At 44.7% G+C, this 16868-nt stretch overlaps 2 protein-coding genes across 3 annotated transcripts in view; both read right to left on the bottom strand.

The window, feature by feature from the left end:
- LOC142817695 (suppressor of lurcher protein 1-like) overlaps positions 1–12945 on the bottom strand; it is a 238064-nt gene extending 225119 nt beyond the window's left edge. Inside the window, exons 1-2 of the mRNA XM_075895048.1 lie at positions 12805–12945; positions 9838–9879 (exon numbers count right to left, since the gene is read on the bottom strand). The gene's annotated coding sequence lies outside the window, so the exon portion shown is untranslated. The remainder of the gene's footprint in view (positions 1–9837; positions 9880–12804) is intronic.
- Positions 12946–13320: 375 nt separating this feature from the next.
- LOC142817696 (suppressor of lurcher protein 1-like) overlaps positions 13321–16868 on the bottom strand; it is a 219706-nt gene continuing 216158 nt past the window's right edge. For both annotated transcript variants that reach the window (XM_075895050.1, XM_075895049.1), the window contains 2 exons: positions 16044–16091; positions 13321–13594 (listed from right to left, as the gene is read on the bottom strand). In XM_075895050.1, the coding sequence (XP_075751165.1) occupies positions 13524–13594; positions 16044–16091 (119 nt within the window). In that variant the 3' untranslated portion in view covers positions 13321–13523. The remainder of the gene's footprint in view (positions 13595–16043; positions 16092–16868) is intronic.

Below are 16868 nucleotides of genomic sequence, written 5' to 3'. Positions count from 1 at the left end.
CGCAGCTTACTCTGCAGAACACCTGTCGTAGGCGGGACGATCGCACGCATACCAGAAATCCCGCAAGCTGTTCTTCCGGATCGCATCTCTTCTCTAACGGTGGCAGCGGGAGTCTCTCGGAATAATGAAGAGTTTACAGCTTCTCATACACGCAAGGAAAACAGTCTTGCGGGGGCCTAGTACGGAGAAACGCGACAAGCAGAGGGGAGTCTCTTAAAGCCTGCGGGAGCTAACTTGCTTAGCGTTCCGCTTATGCATAACGATCAGGACATTTTGAATTCCAGAGAGCGCCGTCGTGGAGCAGACGCCAAAAGGGCTTCACCTTAAGCCCCCCCTCCCCCCCTGGAGGCTTTTGTTTGAGACCCCCCCCCTTTCATCTCAATGCCCTTTCCTCCGAGTCCTGCCTCCCAGCCATCCACCTTTGACTGGTTGCTTTTATTATTTTTTAGAAAAAAATAATTCATGACGTCTTTTCAAAACCTTTCCACGACTTCCTTCGTTTTTTTTATTCACGCTCTGGGACTTATTATGAGAGCGAGAAAAAAAACTATGTGGCCTTATTTCGCATTCCCTCGTGCTTCGACATCGATGGCTGGCAAGATGACAAAGGAAAAACTGTCGGAAAAAGAATGGTATATGGATAGAGAGAGAAAAAGGGATAGAGAGGAAGGGAATGTGGGGAAGGGTCAAGACTTTAGCTGTGCATAGAGTCGAGAGGACGATACTTGGGGGCGATTCAATATTCGCGCATCGACAGCCCGCTCAAAAGCATTCCGAGAATAAGAATGCCCCCGGGAGGGCTGGGATGATAAATGAAGCCCGCATGCGACGTCTATGCACCGCCGTATGGCTGCCAAATAAAGCCCCCAAGGGCCCGCTTTTTTTTTTCTCCCCGCCCCCCAACTTCCTTCTTCATCCTGCCCTTTTCATCCCAATTCCTTTCCTCTTTGAATACTACGCCAGTTACTTTTGCGTACGCGTCACTTTTCTTTCCGGCCTTAAGTGCAGGTACGCAGTGCGTTGATTTTTGGTAACGTCGCCGACGCATTCCGTTTCTCCTCACTCTTGGTGCCTGCTGAAAAAAAAAAAAAGACGTTTTGAGTCAGCGCTTTCTTTTCCACCTTCTAGTTCATCGACTCTCGTCCCGGAGAGTTCGCTCGAGAGTGCACTTGCGGTAATAATGGCGCAGAAATGTTCGCGGAGTACGCTAGCGTTTCCCAATTCAGGTCTGTGGGCGAAGTGCACGATTCTCGCAGAGTCGCGAAGTTCTTGCCCTTCGGCGTTGAGGTCATGCCACTCTTCTCTTGAAGGAGCCTCGAGTTACTCTCTGCTGGTGGTTGCCAAAAAAGGTTTACATTTATTTTTTTTCCTTCATTTCGTTTACACAATATTTACCTAAAGAAAGTAGCGAACGTATTACAAAAAGTTGTGAAAACCGACTCGGCTGAGAGGCCATGCGCAAAAACTGACGTGAAAACAGAAGCCACGTAAGTTTTAACTATGAAATTGATGGTGGGAAATTCCCGCAAACGCCGACCACGTCATCTGGTATTGTAGGTTGTATCTTATCATTGTATCCTGTGTGTATTCGTTACTGTATGAAAGCGAATTTGAACGAGAGCTATCTTTCGCGACGTTAAGTGGCTGCTTTATCGCAATCGCATGCCTTCGGGCGAATATCCCGAAGGGCAACACAACAATTTCAACTAGCCCAACTTTGTCGCGAGCTTGATTGTTGATTGATATGTGGGGTTTAACGTCCCAAAACCACCATGTAATTACGAGAGACGTCGTAGTGTAGGGCTTCACAAATTTCGACCCCCTGGGGTTCTTCAACGTGCACCCAAATCTGAGCACACGGGCCTAGAGCATTTACGCCTACATCAAAAATGCCGCCACCGTGACCGGGATTTGATTCCGCGACTTGCATGCAGGTCAGCAGCCGAGTACCTTAGCCACTAGACCACCGCGACGGGGTGTCAGCTTGATTGTGAAAGTGTAACGCATCATAAGTTTGAATAACTCCAGGTCATGGTTCAGTCACTGCACCTAAAATGAATCGTTAGGCCCCACCTCAGTTCGTTTGTAGATGAGCATTCACCATAACACCGAAAGCGTACATTGTCCAAGGAAAAAAAAACAATAACTGCCCATGCACGCGTATGCAAACTTGACAAGGAAAAAAAAACGAACCAGTGCGTATCTATACATGTGCACATATAATATGACATGTACTCTTCAGACATGTGCTAATAGAAATATATCAAATAATAATTGCTCTAAAGAGGGCCGTCAGGAAGCTGCGTCATTGCGGTGGCGGTTTCGGTGATCCGAAAGATCACCGAAACCACCGGAATCCACCGAAATCCGAAAAAGGGAGGTTTGATCCGACTTGCGGTTCCTGCACTTTGATGGAGTGACAATGCTAGGGACCCGTGTAGTTAGATTTAGGTGCACGTTAATAAACACAGGTAATAGGAACTTTCAGTCTCCTCCACCAAGTTATTTCCGGCGTCCCACGGCATAACAATCATACCTTGGTTTTTGCATGTAAAAGCACAGAATTTTTTTTCTACAATGCAACCCTCGTTTTTCGTACCTTTTCAAATGGTTTTAAGCAGACAAAGCGTGCAAAGACAGTCACAAAAGAACAAGTTGTGCCCCGCCGCGGTGGTGTAGTGGCTAAGGTTCTCGACTGCTGTCCTGCAGGTTGCGGGTTCGAATGCCGGCTGCGCCGGCTGCATTTTTGATGGAGGCGGAAATGTTGTAGGCCCGTGTGCTCAGATTTGGGTGCATGTTAAAGAACACCAGGTGGTCGAAATTTCCGGAGCCCTTCACTACGGCGTCTCTCATAATCATATGGTTGTTTTGGGACGTTAAACCCCACAAATCAATGAAATCATTAAACTAGTATAGCCGGCACTGCAACCACAACTGACGTTTAACGAGCACTAGGGTCTACTTGAAAAGTTGCGACACCAAAAACGCCGGCTAACAACTGAAGAGTCGCAGGAAAAAAAAAAAAAACAGGCAGGAGTTGAAACTTATCTACGCATGCGCATGCAATAGGCGAACCTATCAATCCGCCACGCGTGGAGCTCTATGCGAAATACAATTGTTAAGGCATTTGATTTCATCTTTATGCAAGTTAGTATTTAGCAAGTCTTTACGCAAGACACTATTATGACATTGCTAAATGGAAGCTCACCTTTTACTATCTTTATAGATAATGTAAGTGCACACCAAAATTTTATGAATGCGCAGCTTTGTATCGACGTAGGAATGAAGAAATACGCCTTATGATTGAGACATTGGATATCGTGTAGATAAGCCAACCACGGTTTAACTTGCACGAAGATAAAATCAGATGCATTAACAGTTATCTTTCACGTAGAGCCCTAGGCGTGCCGAATTGATAGGTTTGCATGTTGCACGGCCATCCGCAGGTAAGCCTTAGTGCCTTTTCTTTTCTTGCGTTTGTTCAATTGTTAGTGGGTGTTTGTAGTGTCCTGACATTTTTTTTTCTGGTGTACGTGTTTTCATTCCCTGTCGCTTCAGAATGAAAAATGACTGTCTCTTATTTATTTATTTATTTATTTATTTATTTATTTATTTATTTAATTATTTATTTATTTATTTATTTATTTATTTATTTATTTATTACCCTCAGGGCTTACGAGAAGCTTATTCTCAGAAGTTTGCTCATCTGACAGTTTGAAGCGCACGTGTGTGTCTGTGGCATTGCGCACGTGTTTGTGAGTCCACGCATGCGTGAGTGTGTTTGTGTGCGTGCGTGCGTACGTAACACTAATGATAGTTATTACGTCAAAGCTCACGCTCATTAGGCAATCTGTATACATGTTTTGTCACCAAGCATAAGTGCTGCTGGCGACATCTTAGCTGCATGTTACTGGTGCTTACGGTAAAGAAACCTAGAAGCTCACGTAGAAGGTTTAACATTATATGTGGACGACGCAGCAAGCCGCGGCAGAAAGAAATGAGAAATGTAATCTCGACGGACAAGAGGTGGTAATAATAAGTCAGAAAACAAATTAGTGTTAAAGATGTCTTTGCAGAAACGCAGGAGAAAAACTCATAAGCAGGGTAATTGTAGTTAAACACTAGTCTATAATAGATAACCGCTGCTCATTAGTAGTGACGGAATGGATTCCAAGAGAAGCCAAGCATGCGAGTCGAACGCCTAGTGATAGGTGGGTAGATGAGAATAATCTCTGCAGGGATAACTTGGCCGCTACAAGCGCCGTATTGTGTTTATTGGTCAATGGGACAGGCCTTCACAGCGCATTGAGGACAGTCAGCCTGATTACTGTTTTAATGATGATCGTGGTGACCACTTGTGGCTGGACTGTGTCCACCACGAAACGGGCAGCAGCTGCCCACTTCCCCGACCACACTGATGGCATGTTCGCCACGGTCGTTACGAAAGCATGCGAATAATTCACTCGCTGTCCGTTTGAAAGACTCCTATACGGACTAAAACTGATAGATCATCACCCAAAGAACGTCTACAATGCGTTAACGCTGGCATAATTGCTGAGTAGCCGTGACGCAAAAAAGAAAACTGAAATTAGCAGTGACGTTCGTTGCACGTATTTCACGTGTTTGTTCACACAAAGAAGTTCTTGAGCCATTGCGGAGAAAACGGCTAAGGGCGAAGTTATGCAAATGCTCAGAGTTACAACTTGCGGAACTTTCTCGCTATCTTGTTCCCTTCTTTTGTTCCCTTGTACTGGCTCCATCAAGAAAGACATTCTGTCAATAAACTTTCCGTACATACATTTTGCTGCTTCTTTTAGATCAGTGTGTCCTCGCCGCAGTCCCGCCTCTCCATTGTTTTCTTCTTTTGTCTCCGTCTACGCTGTTGCTCGTTAGGTCCACAGAACGCTTCGATCGCCAAGCACTCTGCCAGGACTTCCGGCAGCGTTCCGGAAGAAGGACGATAAAGAAAGACGAAAAATTTCCTAACAGCACGGGCACACTGTCAACCCAAGAAGACACGCAGATGTCTTTCTTCGTCCTTTGCTTCGACCGAACTCACGGCATCGAACGCATTGAATATGCAGATTAAGTTGTCGCACCCTGTAGAACTCTAGGCCTGTCACTCCTTGCCCCCTCCCCCCCCCCCCCCCAACCCCGGCCACTCTTTGCCCCGCTGTTCAGTCTTCCCAATAGTTTTGCATACGCACACACATCACTCGAGCGGCTTGCTCTGCTTGCTTTGCGTTGGCCCCTTTGTTATTGTCCGATGATCGGCTGTTCTTGCCCAAAGTATTGTGCGGCCGGCTTCGAACGAGGTCTTGGCCTGCCGCGAAAACGGGGCTGTTGGCATACAAATGAGATGCGGCGTTGCAAGGAAGAAGAAACGTTCCTTCGGGAATACTCAACGCACGGGGCCGTATATTTCCATCGATTCAGCTCTTGTTGGGCACTAGCCGGTGCGTGATTACGTGCTTGCGTGCATGCCTCTGCGTGTCTCTATAGGCGCAAACTAATCCTAGAAGTCTGACGTTAACCCTGAGAAAGGCAAATGGGATAGGGCGCTGAAAACCCATTACCCTCGCCAGCATTGAACACAACTATAGCTCAAAAGGGGTACGCGCTGCGGTTCCTCCTATTGGCACGACCGTTAGGAGTGCATAAGGCGACATGAGGTAACCAACGACATGCGCGTATACCCTTGCATAGTATATATTCAGTGCCCTATGACATATAGGGCGTCGGTTCCTTTATTCATAAATGAAACGAGTGCCTCGCCAATGTGTGAAAGATAGGAAACGCCACGCAAACAGCGACACTTTTTGCGGGCTGGCTTTCACCGCATGTCATAAAATGGGAAGCGGCTCCTAACGGGAGTACGGTGACGTGTTTAAGTCGTCGAGTGCGCGACCACGTTGAATGATAGAAGACGAGGCGAAGTGGAAGAACAGATGGAGTGAACCAGGGGCGTAGTCAGAACATTTTCCAGGTGCAGGGGGGAGCACCTTGATTTCGGAAGGGGCACCAGTTTGAAAATTTTTTCTCCTATATGCGAAGGCGGAAAATTTTTTGGGGAAGTGGGCTTGGGGGTCGGGGGCCTGGTGTGGTACTTCGTGGCTTCGCCCCTGGAGAGCTACGCTGGGCGGCACGTGCATCGGAGTCGAAGCCGTGAAACTCATGATCGTTGTCTTGGCCAATGTGACCTCGTTCCCGACTGTCATATTGTCTGCCTTCAGCAGTTTTTTTTGTCATCTTCATGAAGACAATTACAAGCTATACTGGAATAAATTGTTGGTTGCTTTATAGTGTTGAACATTCCGAAGTGACTCGGTCTATGAGACGCCGTAAAGGAGGGGATCGTGTAATTTTGAGGTTCAGGGGTTCTTTAGCGTGCACCCAACTGAAATGGCGAACAAATCTATAGCATTCCAAGCCCTTCTACGAATAGATGCGACCGCAGCGGTGGGGATCCAACCCGTGCTTTTCGGGTAAGCAGCCGAGAGCTGCTACCAATGGGCCTCCACGGTGGCACCGCAAGCACACTTTAGAAGTATTATGGCGATTGCCCCTCTTTTTTGATTGACATAACTTTTTTCACTGCGCCTGTCAATTCATCTGCCTCCTTCGGTGAAGAATACGCTTCTCGTATGCTGCATTATCAGCAGCTCATCTGTATCAACACTGAAGCGAAACAACAGGACAGCAATGTCTACTATGATGAATTTCACTTCATTGTGGTGCATCGTCCTGTTCTTCAGCACTGGCGACGAATTGCTGATCTTCACACCCAATTGCTCTCGGTTTATGAAACAAGTTTCAATTCCACTTCATTAGCAGTTGCAAAGTCCTGTATTACTTTCTGCACTTGGGATACAGCAAGAAGACTGCACAACGAGCACCATGACTCGCTCGCTGGATTTCATGCCGACCGGTTGCGCCCTCGCGATCTCCGACGACAGTGCAGCTCTGGCCGTCTGGATTATCCCTACGCCATCTCCTATCGCCGCCAAGAACTCTCGCCAGTGGTGCCACGTCCTCAGACTTCTGTGACCGTGTTCATCTTTCCTATCTTCTCTTTACTTCCGTCGCTCCCTGTCGCTGAGCCTCTCTCTCCATTTACCTTTTAATCTTATTCTTTTTATCCCTCCTCACCCCCATCCCTTGTGAGCTACTGTTGAGGTGTCGCACCAGATGCAGACAGTTACGGGGCTCACTTTTCTTTTCCCTTTTGTGAAAAAAGGTGGGCATGGCGAAAATGTCATGACGACTGCATTTTTTTCATTTTTATTGCATATCTTGTAACGCAACCGCTCTGTAACTGCCTTCGGCCAACAGTATTGATAAATAAATAAATAAAATAAATAAATAAGTAACAACACATAAACGCTCCAACGCTTTACGTGCTCCTACACCTGCTGGACCACTCAAAAATGGTGTCAATCTGCTTTGCGGGTTGTGGCTAAGAGTAGATTCGAAGCGTTTGTGGCTAAGAGTGGAGACGAAAGCTTGCCTCTCTGAAGTGCTCTGCGCTAAAAAAGGGGTTCTGGCAGAGTCAGTCTGATGGTGACTGAACACGTTCAGCGGTTTGCATACATTGACACATCGTGGTGTTATTACGTGCCGGAGTATAGATAAGAGTTTCATACAGGAGAGTGAAACTGGCACGATTTAAAAGCAACCGCCACACAGGAGCAGGAAGAGCATTGACGAACGGGGAGAAACAATGCTCGCGATACTGGAGCGCCACACGTGAACGTTGGTTGAAACCAGAGCAATCGATCGCTCCATCTATCTTCGACGCATGGCGCTGCCTTCATAAACGCACGATTCCAAGCTTGCTTGTTCGTTCAAGCAACAATGAAACGAAACGGCTGACATCGCACCAGTTCTACTGAGCAATAAACTTCTGTTGAGTCGGAGCAATCAGTGCATTAAGGAATGTTAAAACAAAATAAAAAGTTGCTCGAGAAACAGACGAATTCAAGAAGAGATAAAGACTGGTCTATCATTGTTTCATACCGACAAACACGCTACTTCCGGTGGCGAACAAACAATATTTGAGCGGAACGAGTCATTATCACAAATTAGGCAAAAATTTGACAGCATACTACTACTACTACTACTACTACTACTACTACTACTCACACTTATTATAATAATAATAATAATAATAATAATAATAATAATAATAATAATAATAATAATAATAATAATAATAATAATAATAATAATAATAATAATAATAATAATAATAATAATAATATAAAACCATGTGAAACAGTTGTGTGAGTTCATAGTTATTTATGGCAAGCTCCGCAGCACATACACGGACAAAAAAAATGGACACCGTTGACTTAGCAGACACAAACCTTCCTTCACCAGATAGGCAAAAACTAAAGCTGGGATTCTTTGGAGCCTTCTTTGTTAGAAATACGGGAAACAATCGTGTGAATCAGGAGTCTATCTCGATGTCAGACAAGGAATTCAGTCTCTTGCGGAGCACGAGTAGAACTCTCCTCAGGAATGTGTGACGTAAACTTCGAGATTGATACAGGCTGTTGATGTGTTTGTGTTTACATGACAGATTTGTTTAACCGGTATATCTCTTACTTTTTCGCAGCTATTTGAGTCCACCGCTGCAGTGTTCTTCTGTGTTAATGAAGATAGAGTTGTGTTTCTTCGTTCACAGTTTGTAGCGCATCCTCTTACGTCGCGTCCCGATGTTGGCGCCTTCGGCATCACTAAGAAACAAAATAGAAACTGTGGTCGGGCGGCGCGGGAACAAGAACAACAACAACAAAAAAAACAACTCGAACCGTGCGCCTTTTTTCCCCTTTTCCTTTTGCGCCACCGTGCGCGCGTGCTCACGTTTTCGGGAAACAATAAACAATTCCTAACCAGATGTTGTAGCTCCCGGTTCCACCTGCACGCAGGCTCTAAGAGTTGAACAGTTGAGAACTTGCGCGCGTGTTCTACAGTTGTACCTCTGTCCGTGTGTGTGTAGCGCAGATAATCATGAAAACTATGCCACTTTAAAAGACTGTCTGTCGCGATCAGAATGCGCTGTGTAACACGGGACATTGCGATTGTCTAAAAAGCTGGCCATCGCTCACCCGCTAATAGTGCTTGCGATCCATCAAGAACTAAATTTTAGAGTGTAACTGTCCGATAACGCAGACAAGGCTCATGTGAAACAAGAGCCTGTTGTGAAAAAGTCAGAAACTTCCACCATGAAGTCACTGCCAAATTCCGGGACAATCTAAATAAAATTCTGAACCAGCAGTCGTCAGCAAGCTCAACACGAACGCTCTGACGCATGTCTGGAACCCATTTGGTTGACGCTAGCACCGTGTAGCTTGGGCTTCGTTGCCGAGATGTCACCCATTCGTGCCGACATACTATCCGAGGATGCCGAGGTACTATCTCTACAAAAGCTCATCTCTACAAAAGGCATCAGTCATTGCAGACCAGGTATTGCATCGGGGCGTTATTGTTAAGCTTGTTGAGGACTGTACATATACTGATTGTTTAGTAGCACAATTAAATAAAACAGCAGCTGAGAGAGCAAACAGTACGCTCATCCAGTCGTTAGCCTCGTGTTGGTGTTTATTAATGTTCAACATAACTTTTTCAAACTTACAAGAGAACTAAGCCACGGTGAGTTTTGACTTTCCTAAGCCTCTGTTACCTTTGACTGTGCCGTTTAATCAAGCACGTAACCAGAGGAATTGCACCGCACGGCTTTGAGCTCTTCCTTTGTAGTTAGCGCCTCTTTGATCCATGCAGGAACACTAGCGTCAGCTGCAAGAAAAGTATAAAAAACCAAGCTTGCGTTCTGACCTTGTTTGTTGAAGGCGCCACCGTCCGAGGTCTTCTGTGGCTCTGAAAAAATACAATAAATGGTCCAGCTGAACGAGAAACCTTGCGAAAATGTTTACCACAGGCGAGTGTAAAATATTCGTTAGCTTACTTTGGGAAAACAGCAATAAAGTTAACGTTTTAAAGGAGGCAAATCAGCTATTGCAATTGTCTTGCCCCCTCCCCCCCCCCCCCCAAAAAAAAAAAAAACTGGTATAGATAAGTAAAGTTGGCTGTGTTGCATAAACACTATTGCTACAAAGAAGCACGCTTTACAGGCAAGTCCACAAGATGAGGTTTGTTTGTTTGTTTGTTTATAGCTTTAAACTTTGCATGTGTCACTGTTTGTTACTTCAAAGGTAGAAGAGAAAAAAACGCAATATATACCGTCGCCTGGAAATAACTTTATCAGTGCACCACAACATGGAATCGTACCGAATAGTTTTAATAGCCACTTTATCTACGGAGCGTGTGAATGCGTGTGTGTTTATCTTTAGCGTGTGAATTCACAAGCCGGATTTTGATAAGAATTACAATGTGAAGAAAAAGGGAAGTGGAAAAATATGTGAAATTGGCGATATACTTAGTTGTAAAGCAAGGCTAAGAGATGTCAGTATAACTCCTATTAGAAAAAAAAAACGAAAAAAAAAACTAAGAACCATCTTTTTAAACAAAACAAGGAGAGTGTTGAGCACAAGCCGCAGAACGAGAACAGTGGAATATCAGTTCTGCGCCTGTCTGAAAGATGGTGATCGTTCTATATGAAATGAAAACCATGTTAAAAGATCGTTTAACCAAACCTGATTTTGGGCGAGATGGTGAAAATTGGGAAAGTTAAAATAAAAGGCGCACTTATCTGGTGTTTCTCGACCTAGGTGTATGTTTATTTTTGTGCTCCAACTTTCCCGAATACTCATCAGAAAGCAGCAATAAGCTAGCAAGCAAAGCTGAGAGTGGCCGCCACAAAAGGAAGCGTTAAATAATAGCAATGAGCTTACTGCATACAATTCGAACTGGTGATGATCAACACCTTTTCGGCGCGGTCGTTTGACTACAGCAACCAATTAAGGACACTGGCCGAGCGTGACGTGAGGCAGTATTGTTGCTGAATATCCAAGTGCACACTAAAAAAAAAGTGCAGGCGTTGTGCCTTATAGTGTCGCCAAAAACAACAAAAACATTACTACGATGTTTTCAGTGCAGAAGTCATGGTCCCACCACTTGTGCACCGCATAGCGGGGAATCTGCAAGTCAATTTTTAATACCCGGCATTTGTTTTTGTTAAATATTACCGCTACTCAAGTGCGGTATATAGCCACAGAGGGGAGCGAAGTCGTGATTTAGAGCATGTCAGGGTAACGACATTGTGACTAACTTACTGCTGCAAATTCAACAACTTATAACAGTAAACTTGATATACGCTCAAATTTCTTTTTCAAAAGTGCACGCCCGATAGATTCTATTCGAGAAAACGCTGCCATGCTCATATGCGCGTGATCTTAGCTCTCTGAACTACAAGAAGCGTAGCGTAAGAGTGGAATCGCAGGAAAAAATAAACAAAAGCTCGCATATAGAGTATACGGTGATCGGTTTTATGTTGTAGCTTTTGGACTTTAACGGGACCTCACGCCGACAGCCACAGTGAAATAGCGCCTAGAGTGCTTATATAAGTGCTATCGCAATCGCATGTTTAGACACGAGATTAGCAACAAAGAGAGCGCCAACTTCTTTTAGAACAAGAACACCAAACGATCAATGTAAGTTTATATGGAATTCCTGTGCTTCGAGCATTTAGACTGACTCATCCTCGCGTTGCCATTCACCAGTGTTAGTCCTTATAGCACAACGACCACCGTTATTGGGCCTTGGTGTCGGGTCCAATCTTAGTACATTTTTTTTCTGACTGGGAAACCAGCACCAATTTTCTTCGCTGCCTCGGCCTGAACACAGATGGAGATAGTTCTCATACGAAAAGGAAGTATTTCAACTACTACCGCGTGCGCAACACATTTATATGAACACATTGTTTTAGTGTCAAGCACGTGAACGACTTTATGAGATTCTGTAGCCAGACACGAACGGGAAGCAGACTGAAATCTTCATCAACACCAGCTAAACGCACTCGAAAGCATGCCACCCTTCGCTCGATTTTCATTGTGGACTGGGCAAGGGCAAGCGGCCTCTTTCGAAGACAACCTCGTTCATATTTTGACGAACGGCCTCTTATCACGTCGTGCTTATTCATCATCTTCACTATCAGCGTCATTATCGTCAGCCTGACCCGATGCAGATCAGTGTGCAACTACCTCGTTTCTCCAATCCACCTTTTTTCACTTTTCTGTGCTGCCATCTGCTGCCATTTTCGGGAGGCAAAGCTTAGCGCGTGATTCGGAACAAGCAATACGAGTAGAACAACAGCCTCAGAGACTAGAAAATGTCCGGAGACGCTACCGCGACGTTTCAAAATTTTCCCACTAGGGGACAGCGTGTGCGTAGTGAAACGATAAAAAAGCTGTTCAATCCGGTCCTGTGCATCGTGCGGCCACTTCACTCACGCAAGCTCTTAAATCCTACTTTCCCACCGAACTTTCGGCCTTTCTCTGGTGCGCTTTCTTCCATTTACAATCCAGTTCTTTAACAAACAGCGGTTATCCCAGCTTCTCGCAACAACCCCGTCCAAACCCATTTCTTCTACATTTCGAGTGTCGGGGAGATTCTAAGTAACAAAATGAAACAACAAAAGCGAAAAGGAAAACAACAACGCAAACTCGAACGGGATGTCGGATGAGTGACATGTCGCAGAAAGGGGTCATGTCGCAGAAAGGGGTCACTGTCCTCGTTTCAGGAACAGTGCAATACGTCGCGGTGACCGCGCCTATATAACGCTGCTGTCATTTCGCTCTTCGAGATAGAGATGGAGAGATAGAGATAGTACACAGGATGACGCACCATCATTCGTATTGTTCAGTTTTGTTTCTCACGACTTTCCTATGTTTCCACCATTGAGTCCTCTCCGGCCACCATGAAGACGTGCTGCGAACATCTTCATCGAGGTTCTTCAATGACAGTTCTTTGTTTTTTCGTGAGGAAGCAGTGCGGTCCAATGATCTGCCACACACGCACACACGAGCACGGTACACACGCGCACATAAACTAGCGCTCACATAACTGCGGAAAAAAAACGACGTCGAGCTTCAAGAGGCCCTTCGTGCCTGCCGCACACGAATAATAAGTGGAGAAGCACTGATAGGAGGAAAAGAAGAACTTGAAGTTCACGTTGGATGCGAGGTGAGGGAGACATCGAGAGGGTAGAGTGAAATCGGCGTGAATTCATGACCGACAGTCTGTGCGCATTGAATTGTAGCGTCGTTTTCCACAGCGGGCACGTCGAACACACACACATACACACACACACAGCACGATCTTCGTCCTCTTCTGCGTACGAAGACAGTCGAGCTCTGAGCACCAACGGAGGTGCGGTGAGGCGCGAGTTGTGAAGTATGTCGATGTCTTTGTGCTTTCTTTAATTTTTTTTGTTGCTTCGTTTACACTTTTTCGGTGACAGTGAGAACACATCGAGAACGCAGAGAGATGGGGGTATGACTTGAACTCGGCGAGTGAGCGGCTTTTTGAGTAAAGCGGAAAGAGAGAGGCCGGCATGGATGGCCTCAGTGATCGGCTACCAGAAGCCACAGCAGAACCAGAGAGAGCAGGGCGGTTGCAGGCGAAGATCTGTGCACTGAAAAGAGAGAGAACATGAAGAAATTCGTAACGCGGATCATAATTATATATGCACGCGCATATAAAGGGTTTTAGAGAAATACAGTGACGTGATGAAGCATTTGAATCAACAAACTGATTGATGCAATACATTTTCTCGTGTGTGACTCATGCACGCGAGAATCAACCTGCGAAAATAAAAAACCAAAAGAAACGAAGTATGCCGCATGTTGTCGTGCAGCCGCCTTCTATGCATTGTCGTTCGGCAGTGCTTTGAAGTCTCACTGAGCACCAGAATTAACATGTACTAAAGCTCCGTATTTGCGGTAAATTGTATGATGCTTGTACACAATACGGTGAAACATTGCTATTGTTTTTAAGGTCCATTCTTGTGTAACTGCTACAACAGACTACCGACACGAACAGGTGATCCATCGGTCACATGAGCATACTAATAAACAGGCAATTTAGGCGGGTATGTGCACTAAATAAAAAAATCTACCTACAACTCGGCCAAGCAAATGATATTGAAGGAGAAGTGCAATGCGACTGCTGCCTTCAAAAAGAACACTTCATTTTTATATTTTACGAAAAGTTCAGCAAAGCATGGGCATATAATAAATGCAAAATTTCAATTCTCCCTACCACGAGCCAGAAGAAGTAGAACAAACAAAACGGACTGTCGGAATCAACCAGTACTCTCTTAAAAGAAGTGTTTCTAATAGACACTCATTCAATATAGTTTGCAAAAGGGTCGATATGATGAAGAAAGCGCCCTTTCCAAAGGAGAGTGGCGTGCACAGTGGGGCTACTGCGTTGAGAGCGGTAACCTTGTCAAGGAGTGTTTGCATTATAAACACGAACAGCATCGGGGGTTCCTGCTACATACCGCTCATTATACATAAGGTCTGCGCCTCTTAATACGATAAAAACTACTGCATCTTTGCTTCTATTTGATAATCTGGTTTGTAAACAGTGCATAATCTGGTCAGGCTCAGCCACTTACTGCAGTAAAGAAAACGGAAAAAATGCAACACAAAGTGCTAGAAGACGAACATCGACCGACAAAGATAAAGGGCCTGATTGCATTACGCTATTCGTGATGTGCACCTCACTGTTCATCTGAATACCTAATTATTGGTAATTAGCGCTTTTCCTCAAATCTTATTGCTTTTCTGATTAAAACATTGGTGAAGACGGTTAAACGATTTTTTTAACGTTTACGTTTCCGCTGACGTTATTTTTTTAACTGAAATTGTATACACATGAGTTGCCGCACGCTGGCTGTGGGTAAAGTGACCCCAAGCCTGAACAATGACACCAACAAACGTTAAATTTGTTCAGAAAGAACTGCTAACGGAGAATTTAAGTCACCTTTTATTTTTCTACGTAGGTGCTGATTTTCAGCGTGGGCGCCATTTCGAGCTCAGCCAGCGTGATGCATGCAACTCGTATTGGCCCCGACTGGACGTTCTCTTCGTTTTGACAGTGACTTTTCTCAAACGATAGCCACTGTAACTCATTATTCACATATCATGATCGGCGTCTACTATATTGAAAAAGAAATATGTAAGAGTCTCAACACCACAGCAAATAGACTTCACCAGTCCTTGCGCAAGGGAACTTTCTGACGGGCCGTTACTGCAAGCTAAATCATACAATGCAACATGTTTTTTATTGATTGTGAAAGCCGATGTACAGTAGAATAAGTGGGAAAAACATAAAAAGTATAAAAAATGTTTTTAATCGTCGTCAGAAGTTTCTCTTGCATGCTCTTTTCATAAAATTAGCCCGATTTTTTCATTTTAATGAGAAGTGCTACTAGTAAAAGCTTTGGCAGGTTTATAAATAGGCATGTTGAAAAAGAATGCGGAATTTTCACCACTCTGTCATAGGTGCTTTGTGAAATGAAAACCTGCAAACTAGGCAAAAAAAAAACGTTTTTAGACCAAATTTGAGAATTTTTAAAACAAATGCACACTACGTTGGCAAACGAAATGTAATTGAACGTAAGTGCCAGTAAGCCTATATGTAGTCAAATGAACTTGAGACTGGTAGCTTTAAAAACATTTGCGCAATTCATCGCCAAATTTGAAAGAAACAGCAGAACAGGTAAGCATGGTACGCCAACTCTCCATCATTATTGATTTACTGCGCCTCCAAACAATTTACAGCGAAACCAGTTGCGGATCTCTTCTTTCCACTGACCTGGCAACAATGTATAAAGTTTTTGAAAAAAAAAATTAGGAGGTTGACCAGCCATGCTTTGTTCGATCTTACGTGGAATCACCCTTGACCTGATGCTCAGGATAAGCATAAAAACAAAACAGCTGACAAGCAGTAGTGTAATGTAAAATTAGAATAGTTTCCAGCTCTGTGATTAACTCTCCGACTGCGTTGGAAAATGAGGTGCGAGTACTCGAACATGGAATAACCCGACCAATGAGCAGATGTTCTCTGTTACTTACCATTTTGCTTGTTCTGCACAGCGGAGACTTGTCGAACTGTGAAAGGATCTGTAACGCCGAAAAAGAATGACCACTATCAGGGCAGCGAAAACAGCACTGCGTCGCGGGCCGTACAAAGAGCTCGTATATGAAATTCGTAATCTTATTCACACATCACACATGAAAGGGCACCCCATGACGTTTCAGTGGCTTTTAAGTCACTGTGGAATCATAGGAAACGAACGCGCCGATGATGCCACCCTGGCTGCTCTGGACAGAACACATGAGGATGCCGTACCACTCCATACATGAGGATGGCGTAACACACCAAAAGTATCACCGGGACGCAGAAAACACCTGAGGTCAACCCTCGCGTACTGCATTTGTGGGATGCACGAAGAAGCTTGACCAAGTGATTGAAACGGCAAAAACGCAACCGAAAGCTCAAAATTAAAAAAAAAACATAACAAAAGAGGCGGAAGAATACGCTAGTCAACTTGCAACAACACACTTGGAACGCTTTTGTGGTACATTACAGGGAACACTAGGAAGAGCGAAAGCGTGGAGCATCCTTAGATCAATGATTGACCCACTCAAAACACGACGCGAAAGCCAGAAAAACTTGAAGAGATTGTTACACTCGTACCAGGCACTGAAGACCAACTTCTCCATGCAGTCTATACCAAATGCTTCGCTCTTTTCTCCATTTTATCCCTTCCCCAGTGCAGGGTAGCAGACCGGATGTGCGTCTGGTTAACCTCCCTGCCTTTCCTTGCATCTTTATCTCTCTCTTTCTCGGTGACAAAGTCTCGACACCTCTGTACCAAATTGACTACAATGGCCACC

This window comes from Rhipicephalus microplus, chromosome 5 (genome assembly GCF_043290135.1).
Source record: "Rhipicephalus microplus isolate Deutch F79 chromosome 5, USDA_Rmic, whole genome shotgun sequence".
Taxonomy (NCBI): domain Eukaryota; kingdom Metazoa; phylum Arthropoda; class Arachnida; order Ixodida; family Ixodidae; genus Rhipicephalus; species Rhipicephalus microplus.
Note: the sequence above shows the minus strand (reverse complement) of the source record. Positions and strands in the feature narration are given on the sequence as shown.